Genomic DNA, 14,585 nt, shown 5'->3' with positions numbered 1-14,585 from the left:
TACCCCAGAATCATCCCTGTACCCCCATACTCACCACTACCCCCAGAATCATCCCTGTACCTCCAAACTCACCACTGCCCCCAGAATCATCCCTGTACTCCCAAACTCACCACTACCCCCAGGATCATCCCTGTACCCCCAAACTCACCACTAACCCCAGGATGATCCCTGTACCCCCAAACTCACCACTACCCCCAGGATCATCCCTGTACCCCCAAACTCACCGCTAACCCCAGGATCATCCCTGTACCCCCAAACTCACCACTGCCCCAGGATCATCCCTGTACCCCCAAACTCACCACTAACCCCAGGATGATTCATGTACTCCGAAACGCACCGCTACCCCCAGGATCATCCCTGTACCCCCAAACTCACCACTACCCCCAGGATGATCCCTGTACCCCCAAACTCACCACTACCCCCAGGATGATCCCTGTACCCCCAAACTCACCACTACCCCCAGGATCATCCCTGTACCCCCAAACTCACCACTCCCCCCAGGATGATCCGTGTACCCCCAAACACACCACTACCCCCAGGATGATCCCTGTACCCCCAAACACACCACTACCCCCAGGATGATCCCGGTACCCCCAAACTCACCGCTAACCCCAGGATCATCCCTGTCCCCCCAAACTCACCGCTAACCCCAGGATCATCCCTGTACCCCCAAACTCACCGCTACCCCCAGAATCATCCCTGTACCTCCAAACTCAACACTACCCCAGAATCATCCCTGTACCCCCAAACTCACCACTACCCCCAGGATCATCCCTTTATCCCCCAAACCCACCGCCACCCCCAGGATTATCCCTGTACCCCCAAACCCACCACTACCCCCAGGATCATCCCTGTATCCCCCAAACTCACCATTACCCCCAGGATCCTCCCTGCACCCCCAAACGGGGCTCTACCCTGACAATAGGTGAAGAATTACATTTAAGCATTGTGCCCAGGAGATTAAATGAAACTGAGGTGATAGTGCAGCAAGTGAATGGTGTATTTATTGCATGGACAGTTGGTTCAGAGAATGTCCAATTGGTTAATGAGACCATGGTTACTCCTCACAGTGAGAGAATCCATGGTTAGTCTCCACGGTGAGAGAGACAATGCAGTGCAGTGCTGCTTCATTCCTGCGCTAAGACCATTGATCTGGATTATGGGCTGAATCCTCTGGAGGTCTTGAACTCACAAACTTCTCAGAGGTAATATGGAGATGTTTGAAATTCCCCAAGGTTGTAAAGTGGACGACAAGGATTGCCATGAATCAGGAAGGAGCGGATTGGTGACAACAATAATCCATGGTGAGAGAAATCTGGGTTAATCCTCACGTTGAGTGAGATCCTGGTTAACCCCATGGTGAGAGAGACCACAGTTAATCCTCACGGTGAGAGAGAGACCAGGGTGAATTCTCACAGTGAGTGAGATCCTGGTTAATCCTCATGGTGAGAGAGAGACCAGGCTGAATCCTCACGGTAAGTGAGATCTTGGTTAATCCTCCTCCTGGGTTGTCATCTGCAAAGTAAAGAGAAATGATAAGATCAAACAGGCACTAACTGGTAAAAAATGGCAGACACAGCATCCACCACCAATAGTCCTCCCCACACACCCATAGTACCTCCCCTTACCCACAGTCCCTCTCGATCCAAAAGTCCTTCCCCCACCCAAATACCATCCCAGCCATAATACCTCCCTGTAACCCTGGCACGACCCACCCACATTCAGTACCTTCACCCACCCATAATTAAACTGGTTTCATGTTGAAGGAAACCATGTGACTACTGACATGCTCTTTCATCATGGGGGGGTTGGGGGGTGCATCATAGCCCAGCCGACGTCTACATACATGTACCTTCTCAGCATGGGGGCGGGGGGCGGAGGTGGCGGTGGGGCGGTGATCACAGACTAGTAATCAGCAGGACACATCCTGGCAGAGATGTTCCCTTCCCTAACCTAGGAGGCATTGCCTTCCCGGCAGGACAGGGTCCCTCCCTCCCCTGCAGCTTCCCACACGACATCACCATGGAAAAGCACTTTATTATAGTCTCAGAATTTGACCTGAGAAGGTCAAAAATGTGGGTTCATGCGACATTGAGGCTTCATTCCACCCCCATCCCACCTGCAACAAACTAGTCCATAGGAACAGGAGGAGGCCTTTCAGCTCCTCAAGCCTGTTCCACCAGTCAATTAGATCATGGCTAATCTGTATCTTAATTCCATTCACTGTCTTGGTTCCGTAACCATGAATACCACGACCTATCAAAAAGCTATCGGTCTCAGTACTTGAATTTTCAATTGACCCCCAGCCTCAACAGCTTTTTGTGGGGGCGTTGTGGGGGGAGGGGATTTCCAGGTTTGCAGCACTCATTGTGTGAAGAAGTGCTTCCTGACATCACCCCTGAATGGCCTGGCTCTCATTTTAAGGTTATGTCCTCTTGTTCTAGACTCCCTCCACCAGAGGAGATTAAACGAATGGGTCGAGTCAAAGATAGGGTAGAGTGAGAGGAGATTAAATAGATGGTAGGGATCACGATATGGTAGAGCGTACATGGGATGTGGAAAGAGCTTGATGCAATGGAGAGTGAGCATACAAAGTCACATTCTAGTGAGTGTAGAGCAAACTTCAGTTCATGGCTGGAGAGTCCCATCATTTTTCAAATAGGTGGAGAAGGCTGGAATTTTCCTGATGGTGGAACGGCCTGGGATGTTCCTGATGGTGCAGAAACCTGGGATGTTCCTGATGGTGCAGAAACCTGGGATGTTCCTGATGGTGCAGATGCCTGGGATGTTCCTGATGGTGCAGAAACCTGGGATGTTCCTGATGGTGCAGATGCCTGGGATGTTCCTGATGGTGCAGAAACCTGGGATGTTCCTGATGGTGCAGAGGCCTGGGATGTTCCTGATGGTGCAGAGGCCTGGGATGTTCCTGATGGTGCAGATGCCTGGGATGTTCCTGATGGTGCAGAAACCTGGGATGTTCCTGATGGTGCAGAAACCTGGGATGTTCCTGATGGTGGAAAGGCCTGGGATGTTCCTGATGGTGGAGAGGCCTGGGATGTTCCTGATGGTGCAGAAACCTGGGATGTTCCTGATGGTGCAGAGGCCTGGGATGTTCCTGAATGTGCAGAAACCTGGGATGTTCCTGATGGTTCAGAGACCTGGGATGTTCCTGATGGTGCAGAGGCCTGGGCTGTTCCTGATGGTGCAGAAACCTGGGATGTTCCTGATGGTGCAGAGGCCTGGGATGTTCCTGATGGTGCAGAAACCTGGGATGTTCCTGATGGTGCAGAGGCCTGGGATGTTCCTGATGGTGCAGAAACCTGGGATGTTCCTGATGGTGGAAAGGCCTGGGATGTTCCTGATGGTGGAGAGGCCTGGGATGTTCCTGATGGTGGAAAGGCCTGGGATTTTCCTGATGGTGGAAAGGCCTGGGATGTTACTGATGGTGGAGAGGCCTGGGATGTTCCTGATGGTGGAAAGGCCTGGGATGTTCCTGATGGTGGAGAGGCCTGGGATGTTCCTGATGGTGGAAAGGCCTGGGATGTTCCTGATGGTTCAGAGACCTGGGATGTTCCTGATGGTGCAGAGGCCTGGGCTGTTCCTGATGGTGCAGAAACCTGGGATGTTCCTGATGGTGCAGAGGCCTGGGATGTTCCTGATGGTGCAGAAACCTGGGATGTTCCTGATGGTGCAGAGGCCTGGGCTGTTCCTGATGGTGCAGAAACCTGGGATGTTCCTGATGGTGCAGAGGCCTGGGATGTTCCTGATGGTGCAGAAACCTGGGATGTTCCTGATGGTGGAAAGGCCTGGGATGTTCCTGATGGTGGAGAGGCCTGGGATGTTCCTGATGGTGGAAAGGCCTGGGATTTTCCTGATGGTGGAAAGGCCTGGGATGTTCCTGATGGTGGAGAGGCCTGGGATGTTCCTGATGGTGGAAAGGCCTGGGATGTTCCTGATGGTGGAGAGGCCTGGGATGTTCCTGATGGTGGAAAGGCCTGGGATGTTCCTGATGGTGGAGAGGCCTGGGATGTTCCTGATGGTGGAAAGGCCTGGGATTTTCCTGATGGTGGAAAGGCCTGGGATGTTCCTGATGGTGGAGAGGCCTGGGATGTTCCTGATGGTGGAAAGGCCTGGGATGTTCCTGATGGTGGAAAGGCCTGGGATGTTCCTGATGGTGGAGAGGCCTGGGATGTTCCTGATGGTGGAAAGGCCTGGGATGTTCCTGATGGTGGAGAGGCCTGGGATTTTCCTGATGGTGGAAAGGCCTGGGATGTTCCTGATGGTGGAGAGGCCTGGGATGTTCCTGATGGTGGAAAGGCCTGGGATGTTCCTGATGGTGGAAAGGCCTGGGATTTTCCTGACGATTACTACGGGCATCATAGTGACACTATGATACTATCATGATAAACCATGAAGTATCACTGGTACTATCAGATGATGATTGGTCTCACTCCTCCCTATCTCTGTAACCTCCTCAGCACCTCAAAATTCTGTGATCTCCGTGCTCCTCCAACTTCTGGCCTCTTGCACACCCCGATTTTAATCGCTCCACCATTGGTGTCGACGCTTTCAGCTGTCTAGATTCTAAAGCTGTGGAATTCCCTCTCCGCCTCACTTCCCCACTTTAAGATTTAAAACCTACCTTTTGACCAAGCTTTTGGTCACCTGGCCCAATATCTCCATATGTGGCTTGGTGTAAATTTATGTCTGCTAACGCTTCTGTGCAATGCCTTGAGACGTTTCTATCACATTAAAAGCGCTATATAAATGAAAGTTGTTTTTGTTGATTGTAGTCACTACCTCTATTGCGTCCTAAAAAGATTTTGAAACTTTTTTCAATCTTTCCAGTTTTTAAATGTTTGATTCCTCTATGTCTTTTCAGGGTTCCTCCCATCCATTCCATTTCCTTGCAATGGGGAGGATAACATGGGTGAAAAGGTCTGCTTCCCAAGCCTGGTTAATGCTGTTCCATACTGGCTTCACAAGAGGAAGATCTGTGCGTTTCCACAGCTGGGAAAAGTATCTAACCCCAGTGATGTACCTGTCCTGGGAGTGTTTGATGGGGACAGTGTAGAGGGAGCTTTACTCTGTATCTAACCCCGTGCTGTGCCTGTCCTGGGAGTGTTTGATGGGGATAGTGTAGAGGGAGCTTTACTCTATATCTAAACCCCATACTGTACCTGTCCTGGGAGTGTTTGATGGGGGACAGTGTAGAGGGAGCTTTGCTCTGTATCTAACCCCCGTTTTTTTTTTTTCTTTTTTTTTGAGTGTTTGATGGGGACAGTGTAGAGGGAGCTTTACTCTATATCTAAACCCCATACTGTACCTGTCCTGGGAGTGTTTGATGGGGGACAGTGTAGAGGGAGCTTTGCTCTGTATCTAACCCCCGTACTGTACTTGTCCTGGGAGTGTTTGATGGGGACAGTGTAGTGGGAGCTTTACTCTGTATCTAACCCCCGTTTTTTTTTTCCCCCCCCCCGTTTTTTCTTTTTCTTTTAGGTGGCCTTTGTTGAATCTAACCCCCGTGCTGTAACTGTCCTGGGAGTGTTTGATGGGGACAGTGTAGAGGGAGCTTTACTCTGTATCTAACCCCCGTACTGTACCTGTCCTGGGAGTGTTTGATGGGGGACAGTGTAGAGGGAGCTTTACTCTGTATCTAACCCTGTGCTGTACCTGCCCTGGGAGTGTTTGATGGGAAAGTGTAGAGGAAATTGTACTCTGTATCTAACCCCGTTTTTTTCCCCGTTTTTTTTATATGGAACTTTATACTCTATCTAACCCTGTTTTTTTAAAATTCTTTTTTCTTTTCTAACCCCATTTTTTTTCCTCTTTATTGTTTGATAGGGACAGTGTAGAGGGAGCTTTACTCTGTATCTAACCCGGTGCTGTACCTGCCCTAGGAGTGTTTGATGGGAAGGTTTAGAGGGAGCTTTACTCTGTATCTAACCCGGTGCTGTACCTGCCCTAGGAGTGTTTGATGGGAAGGTTTAGAGGGAGCTTTACTCTGTATCTAACCCCAGTTTTTTTTTTTTTATTTTTTTTTTTTTATTTTTATTTTTTTCTTTTTTTCTTTTTCTTTTTTTTCTTCTGGGAGTGCTTGATGAGGGATAGTGTAGAGGGAGCTTTACTCTGTATCTAACCCATGCTGTATCTGTCCTGGGTGTGTTTGATGGGGACAGTGTAGAGGGAGCTTTACTGTGTCTCTAACCCCTGTACTGTACCTGTCCTGGGAGTGTTTGATGGGGACAGTGTTGAGGGAGCTTGACTCTGTATCGAACCCTGATCTGGGAGGGACCAATGTGGTTCAATCCCCTCACTGATGCGCACAAAAAAAAAATAAGACGCTACAAAGGAAACATGTTGTTTATTTAAAGATTTTCTCTATGGCTTCGGAATGTATTACAAAATGCTAAAGGAAAACTCAGGACAGTTTTCCTTATCTATTGATTTGAAAGGGTGCAGAATGAGCAGTGAGGGAGGCTCACCTACTTCTGGAAGTGCCTACTCCAGACCTCTCACCTTATGGATGGAAACTTCCACATCCTTGCACGCCCTGGGTGCGTGCGTACTGGAGACCAAAGGGAAATGGGCATCTCCATACCCCGCCCACCATTATGAATCGTGTGCCTTCCACGCGCTGCCAAATGGCAGATGATGCATGTGCTAACCATGCGCTTGGCTCCACCTGCTATGTCACATCTTCCCCATTCCCCCAGAGCGCACACAGTGGACTGTCAGTGTAATGTCGCTGGGAGCGTTCCGAAACCACAGCAAAAAGACTGGCATGACCGAAAAAAGAGGGAATTCTGACAGAGCAACATGCCAGTGACAGAAGATTCCAGAAACAAAGCGAGTCATCGTCAGGTTTAATTGCCTGACCTTTGACCTTTTCAAGCCCCAAGGTTTCTGGTCAACTTCTATAAGTAACTTAAACACATATATATTTTATTGTAATTATTAAAAGAAATGTCAGTTAATCAAGAGGGAAAAGCTTTAAAGGAATTAAGCATTTGGTTCATTACATAAAAACTGGAGGAGGCCTTCCAGTCCCTCGAGACTGTTCTCTCATTCAGTTTGGTCATGGCAGATCTGTACCCCAACTCCATCTACCCGCCTTTGCCCGATATCCCTCAATACCCCCTCACCCTATGGGTAGGAATAGTTAGAGAAGATGTTTCCACTTGTTTTTGAGTCCAAAACTAGGGGCCATCAATATAAGATAGTCACTAACAAATGCCATAGGGAATTCAGGAGAAACCTCTTTATCCAGAGAGTGGTGGGAGTGGTTGAGGAAAATAGATTTAAGGGGAAGCTGGATAAACACAAGAGGGGAGAAAGGAATAGAAGGATATGTTGATAGGGTGAGATGGAGAGGGGCTGGGAGGAGGCTCCTGTGCAGCATAAACACCAGCACGGAGCAGATGGGCTGAACGGCCGACTGCTGTTCCTGTGAAGCAGCTGCAGAAATGGTCCTGAACTTAGCAGGGTAGCTGAAAGGGCAATAATTAAACTCCCTGAAACATGTTTGTTCACAGTGGACTGTCAGTGTAATGTCGCTGGGAGCGTTCCTAAACCACAGCAAAAAGATTGGCATGACAAAAAAAGAGGGAATTCTGACAGAGCAACACGCCAATGGCAGAAGATTCCAGAAACAAAGCGAGTCAGCGTCAGGTTTAATTGCCTGGCTTTTCTCGCCATTGAGAGGCGGGTCCCACTGAAGAGCTGGCGAATTCTCGTTCCCTCCTACTTAATGCAGCTTAGGAAGGCTTTGGGGCAGTACGGCACAGTAATTCAGTTACTTTTAAGAGGTGGCACACCGTGGTCTGTGACTCCTGGTGGAGCCGCTGATTATTCTGCCGTAGATGCTCCACTTCAGTCTCCAGCAATGCTTTATCCTCCTTCTCCTGAGTTTCAAAAATAAAAACAAAACCATTATTCTATTTCACAGAAATTCGGAAGCTTTTCATTCCACAGCCTTATGAAACACTCCCAGGTACAGCACGGGGTTAGATACAGAGTAAATCTCACTCTACACTGTCCCCATCAAACACTCCCAGGACAGGTACAGCACGGGGGTTAGAGACACAGTAAAGCTCCCTCTACACTGTCCCCATCAAACACTCCCAGGACAGGTACAGTACGGGGGTTAGATACAGAGTAAAGCTCCCTCTACACTGTCCCCATCAAACACTCCCAGGACAGGTACAGCACGGGGTTAGATACAGAGTAAAGCTCCCTCTACACTGTCCCCATCAAACACTCCCAGGACAGGTATAGCACGGGTTAGATACAGAGTAAAGCTCCCTCTACACTGTCCCCATCAAACACTCCCAGGACAGGTACAGCACGGGGGTTAGATACAGAGTAAAGCTCCCTCTACACTGAAAAAAAAAACGGGGGTTAGATACCGAGTAAAGCTCCCTCTACACTGTCCCCATCAAACACTGCCAGGACAGGTACAGCACGGGGGTTACACTGGGGAGAGGCTTTTCACCTGCTCTGTGTGTGGGAAAAGATTTACTCGTTCATCCTGTGTTCTGAGACACCAGCGAGTTCATACTGGGGAGAGGCCTTTCACCTGCTCTGTGCGTGGGATGGGGTTTGTGACTTCAAAAAAACTACTGAGACACCAGCGAGTTCACAAGTGACTGCAGGGATTGGATTCTGTTATTGCTGCTGTGTATCACATCCAGAACTGAATCCTGACTGGAAACCTGTTTCTAGTTAGGTTTCCACAGGGCTCGACAAGTGGTCGCTTGATTTTCCTAGTATATATCAATAATTAGACTTAAATGATTAAAAAGTTTTCAGATGATAAAAAAAAAACGGGGGTTAGATACAGAGCAAAGCTCCCTCTACACTGTCCCCATCAAACACTCCCAGGACAGGTACAGCACGGGGGTTAGATACATCCCTATCTTTACCCGCTGATGCTGACCCCTTCCCCAGGAGGACTGTATATCTGTTCCTGATGGAATTCCCACCTGAACTGCTTGATGATGCCACAACCCAGAACTGCTGGACTTTTGTGTTTGGGAAGCGATGTTGTGCAATACCGTTAATGAGGAAAAAATTGTAAAACAGAAAAAGTACTCATTTATTTAATACCCTAATTTAATTTTGTAATTTTTCGATCTATTTTGGTAATAAAATTGACGTTGGTAAAAACGCCCGTCATTTCTGGAGTAAAAAAAAACGGGGTTAGATACAGAGTAAAGCTCCCTCTACACTGTCCCCTGGTTTTTAGGGGTAGAGCCCTCTGTGCACTAGTTTTCAGGGGCCCACATAGTCTCCCCTCAGTTCCTGGTGAGCTTGTGTCCTCCCCTGATTTCACACTGGTGAGTGAGCTCAGTCCGAAGGGTGACCCCTGGTTGATTGTTTCGCCTCACCTTGATCAGCTTCTCATTAAGTTGCTTGACAATAGCTTCCAAATGAACCACCTTCTCACAGAGGCCTGTTGGAGATTGACTGGGAGTGTAAAAAAAGCAAGACAATTAAATAAACGACAATCAAATCACAATTCGCCTCACATCACAGAAATTAAACTGTCTGCTCAGCTCTCAATGTTTTTCATGCATCCTTCTCTTTAGGCACTGAATCTCGCTGAGATGCAGCTTTCACCGGCACCAACTGCCCTCTGTACACCTTCCCACTCATCGTTAAACCCAGAAGGTGAGTGCTTGGAGGCTATTGAACCATAGGGGCTGTTGCGACTGTGTCCAATCCTTCCTTCTTTCAACACTTATATTTCCAGCAAGTTGGGGAGGAGGGGATGGGCAAGTGGGTTGAACATTGGATCAGCGGCAGGAATCCTGCCTTATTTGCCCATTCCCACCCCTCCTTAACTCAGGGAGGACTGAAGTTTATTGTAGCCTCAACTGATACCCTGTCTTGAGTCCAACTAACTTAGCACATGCTGGGGATGGAACTTGCGGCCTTCCTTCTGGCCCCAACAAAGAGGCTTTCTGATCTTGCCCCATACCTCATGCAGGAAAAGGCACCTCCCCTGTTTGGTGTGGGGAGTTAGACCGGGGTGGACGGGTTTGGTAGGGGGCGGTGGTTTGTTAGGCTCAGTTTTCACTCCCTTCAACTTCCAAACAGTAACTCACAGGGGCCTGCAGGTGGCACCATCGCGCTGTTGAACAGCACTGGGCTCAGCACCACCAGGAGCAGGCAGCCAGTGGTACTGTAGCTCTGTCGCCCTCTGACCAGGTGATCCCAACAGTTTGGTCATTTATGGGGACTTTCACAACCTCAGGATCTCCCAAAACACTTTACAGCCAATTGAATACTTTTTGAAACATAGTCAGTGTTGTAATACACAGGGATCAGTGCTTGGGCCTCAGCTATTCACAATATATATTAATGACTTGGGTGAGGGAACTAAATGTAACATTTCCAAGTTTGCAGACGACACAAAGCTGGGGAGGACTGTGAGCTGTGAGAAGGATGCAAAGAGGCTCCAATGTGATTTGGACAAGTTGGGTGAGTGGGCAAATGCATGGCAGATGCAGTATAACATGGATAAATGTGAGGTTATCCACTTTGGTTGTAAAAACAGAAAGGCAGATTATTATCTGAATAGTGATAGATTGGGAAAGGGGGAGGTGCAGCGAGACCTGGGTGTCCTTGTACACCAGTCGCTGAAAGCAAGCATTCAGGTGCAGCAAGCAGTTAGGAAGGCGAATAGTATGTTAGCCTTCATTGCAAGAGGATTTGAGTACAGGAGCAGGGATGTCTTACTGCAGTTATACAGGGCCTTGGTGAGACGACATCTGGAATATTGTGTGCAGTTTTGATCTCCTTATCTGAGGAAGGATGTTCTTGCATTGGAGGGAGTGCAAAGAAGATTTACTAGGCTGATTCCTGGGATGGCAGGATCGACGTATGATAAGAGATTGGGGCGACTAGGCCTATATTCACTAGAGTTTAGAAGAATAAGGGGGGATCTCATAGAAACCTATAAAATTCTAACAGGACGTAGACAGGCTAGATGCAGGGAGGATGTTCCCGATGGCTGGGGAGTCCAGAACCAGGGGTCACAGTCTCAGGATACAGGGTATGCCATTTAGTAATGTTGGATAAAGGATAAATATTAGCCCAGGACACTGGGGAGAACTCAGTGCTCTTCTTAAAAGTTCCCATGGCCACTATTTTTATGTCCACCTGAGAGGGTAAATGGGACTTCGGTTTAACATCTCATCCAAAAGCAGGCATCTCCGAAAGTGCAGTGCTCCCTCAGTACTGGCACTGGGACTCCCAACACCATCCCCAGGCCCCACCCTTACCCCCTGGCCCCCCAGAGACCATTGAGGGAGCTGTACCAATAACTTTGAGTCAATTTGTCTCAAACCAGTGATCGCTCAGACTATTTGGAAACTCAGACTGACCAGCAGAATCCCAATTTCTGTGTCACCCTCTAGTGTCAGGATCAACCTACCTCAGTTTGTTTGTTTCCGTCAAGTCAACATTGTCGTTGGCTCTGGGTTCATCTACTGTGCCCTCATCTGGTAAAAGAGGAAAGATTCATTGGAGCAGCTAACAAATCCATGAGGGAGTGTTGTCCCTCTCCAGGGACTGGGCACAGGGCTAAGTGTGGAGAGCAGGTAATAGTGGCCCATCAGTGAGTGATGCCCCTCTCCAGCGGCTTGGTATAGGGCAGGTGCTGTGATGCTATCGAAGCAGCATCTGTCCATTGGTGCTTTTGCAATTATTTTTAATGGGATCACTGACCCAGGATTACAGGGGACGAGTCACTGACCCAGGGTCATAGGGAAAGGGTCACTGACCCAGTGTTTTGGGGAAAGGGTCACTGACCCAGGGTTACAGGGGAAGAATGGTCAAAGACCCCAGGCCACAGGAGTAGGGTCAACAACCCCAGGCCACAGGGGAAGGGTCAGTGGCCGTGGGCCATAGGAGAAGGGACAACAATCCAGGGCCAAAGGGAAAAGTCACCTACCGAGAGAGTATCATTCACAGTGACTTATACAGGTATAGCAGCCTTGTGATACACTGCATGTCAGAAGCTCTCCCTCCTCACCCTCCCGTTCAAATATAAAAACAAACAAAAGTACTTTGTGGCCCCGGGGGGCTCCATTCAGAAACTCACTCACCTTCTAGGGAAAGGGATTGTGCAAGGCTATCACAGTATGAAGCTATGTCTGCCAGTGACTGCCACTCAGTGTTAGAGTCATCGGAGATTGCAATATCTGAAATGTATAACAGAAGGAATATGGAATAATGTAATTTCCATAGAATGGGATAACCCTCCTCAGGAACTCTGCCCTTTTGTCCTTAAGAACTCCCTACCTCCCCTTTGGATGCACTTCCAAGTGGGGCCCAGGCGTCGGCCATACCTTATTCAAACTCCCACTATGTGACATTAGACCTGGCTGATTATTTGACTGTGGAAGGCCTCGCCACCAGGCCAAACTCTGTCCCCATCCCACTGGCAACCAGGAGCAGAAACACAGCTCATATTCTTTGTCCCTTGGTGAATGAGGGGTACAGGAAATAAAACATCCTGTGATTCTTGATCAACCTCTCCCTCAGTGATTTGGAATTCACACAGGGTTGAATGGGTTTCTATTGATGGATCCATTTTGTGATTTGTGCCCTTCTAATTATATTAGAAACCTAGTGTCTAACGCACAGTTCCTGGAAGCGTCACACATACTTCCTGTCACACTCCCCCCAAAACCCTGTCCCACTTTATTTGAATGCAGATTCGATCTGAAAAGCTGTGGTGGGTGTTACATTTTCCAATTGCCTCTCCTCACTCCGATGTCACAGCTCATTACTTTACCATGTGGTTTGAGGCAAGGTGGCAGGTTTTGTTTGGCACCAGTGGGTAAACAGCTCAACGAGGTAGCGCTCGGAAGGTCTTGTTGGGGATCTGAGAGGCTGAGATCGGAGCCGCCTGGACAGCTGGAGTAAATCTCCACAGAATTGGTCCCAGAGAGAGAGCATTGGAGGGTAGCTGCCTAGAACAGAATCAGAAACAGCTATCAGTGACATGACCATGGGGGGGCTTCCAGTTGCGTTACTGAAATTGTTCTTGGGTTTGTAGTATTGACATACTTACATTTATACACTACCTCAACAAGGTGTCACACACAACACATTAATTTAGAAGTGTTGTGGAGGCAAATGCACCATCCATTTTGCACCATCAATGTTGCATAATGGAATTGATGAGCAGTTACTCTGTTTTTTTGGGTGGTTTTGGCTACAGACATCAGGAGAACTCCCCTGCTCTTCTTCCAGCAATGGCCATGGGATCTTTGGCATCCATCCAAATAGGTAGATGGTGGGAGGGGTGGGGGTGGTGGTGGGGTCCTCAGTTTCATGTCTTGTCCAAAAGACGGCACGTACGACCGTGCAGTGCTCCCTCAGTACTGGCACTGGGGAGCGTCGGCATGGATTACAGTTTCAAGTCCTGGAGTGGAGATTGAACCCATCACTTTCTGGGTGAGAGAGAGGAGTGAGACCAACAGCCCCAAACGGACATAACGAGGGATACAGTGAGGATGTTAGCAGTAAAACGGGAGGTTAGTTCACACGCGCAAGGGTAATCAAATCAGAAATAAGGAATTGGAGAAAGACATTGACGTGGGCAGGATGAGTGGGGTCCAAAGGCAACTGAATGCATTTCTGGAAGGGATTGAGGGATAGGGCAAGAAGGTAGGTAGGTAAAGTTAAACACATACACACACAAGATCATTCTACCGCAACACCACACACAGCAATTTAGAGACGGGATTGCTATACAAAATAACACACAATGTTGTACAAATATGAATTACATAGAATCTACAGCATAGAAACAGGCCATTCAGCCCAACTGGTCTATGCCAGTGTTTATGTTCTATGCAAGTCGCCTCCCATCCCTCACTCTATCACCATATCCTTCTATCCCTTTCTCCCTCATGTGTTTATCTAGCTTCACCTTAAATACATCTATGCTATTGACCTCAACTACATAATGTCTGTGGTAGTGAGTTTCAAATTCCCACCACTCTCTGGGTAAAGAAGTTTCTCCTGAATTCCCGATTGCATTTATTGGTGACTATCTTATTTTTATGGCCCCTAGTTCTGGTCTCCCACCAATCCCCGCCCCCCCCAATGTAAACACCTCTACCTCTATTCTATCAAACACCTTCAGGAATTTTAGAGACCGCTATCTGATCACCCCTCAGCTTTCTCTTTTCTAGAGAAAAGAGCCCCTGACCGTTTAATCATTCCTGATGGGGAGAATCTCTCAGTTCTGGTATTATCATTGTGAATCTGTTTTTTTTCACCTTCCCCAGTGTTTCTATATACTTTTTAAAATATGGAGACCAGAACTGTGTGCAGTACTCTAACAGATGTTGTGTTCTTGTATAATACAAGCTGATCACTGTCAGATTTTCTGACAAGAATATGGAAAGATGTTGGTAAAAGATCTCACCAGAGACGTGAAGTATTTCGTACTGATTCCTGGAAAACAAATAAACAATATCTTGCTTGCCATTGCTGGTGGAGAATTAAAATGAATACTGCGGATAGATAAAGCAGTCTCTACCTGTAAGATGATAGGACAGCTC

The 14,585-nt window shown here is 48.1% G+C and overlaps 1 protein-coding gene across 6 annotated transcripts in view; it reads right to left on the bottom strand.

Annotated features, from left to right (window-relative positions):
- Window positions 1-982: 982 nt before the first annotated feature.
- The window catches only part of sipa1 (signal-induced proliferation-associated 1), a 153,401-nt gene continuing 139,798 nt past the window's right edge, over window positions 983-14,585 (bottom strand). For 4 of the 6 annotated variants that reach the window (XM_068021808.1, XM_068021810.1, XM_068021807.1 and 1 more), the window contains exons 12-16: window positions 12,806-12,983; window positions 12,114-12,209; window positions 11,441-11,507; window positions 9,390-9,468; window positions 6,348-7,904 (exon numbers count right to left, since the gene is read on the bottom strand). In XM_068021808.1, coding sequence (XP_067877909.1) covers window positions 7,758-7,904; window positions 9,390-9,468; window positions 11,441-11,507; window positions 12,114-12,209; window positions 12,806-12,983 — 567 coding nt within the window. In that variant the 3' untranslated portion in view covers window positions 6,348-7,757. Of the gene's footprint in view, window positions 1,516-6,347; window positions 7,905-9,389; window positions 9,469-11,440; window positions 11,508-12,113; window positions 12,210-12,805; window positions 12,984-14,585 lie in introns of those variants that run through there. The other 2 variants (XM_068021812.1, XM_068021813.1) reach the window with 2 other exon arrangements.

Source organism: Heterodontus francisci, chromosome 44 (genome assembly GCF_036365525.1).
Source record: "Heterodontus francisci isolate sHetFra1 chromosome 44, sHetFra1.hap1, whole genome shotgun sequence".
NCBI lineage: Eukaryota > Metazoa > Chordata > Chondrichthyes > Heterodontiformes > Heterodontidae > Heterodontus > Heterodontus francisci.
The sequence above is the reverse complement of the archived record's forward strand: the minus strand, read 5'-3'. Positions and strand labels throughout refer to the sequence as shown.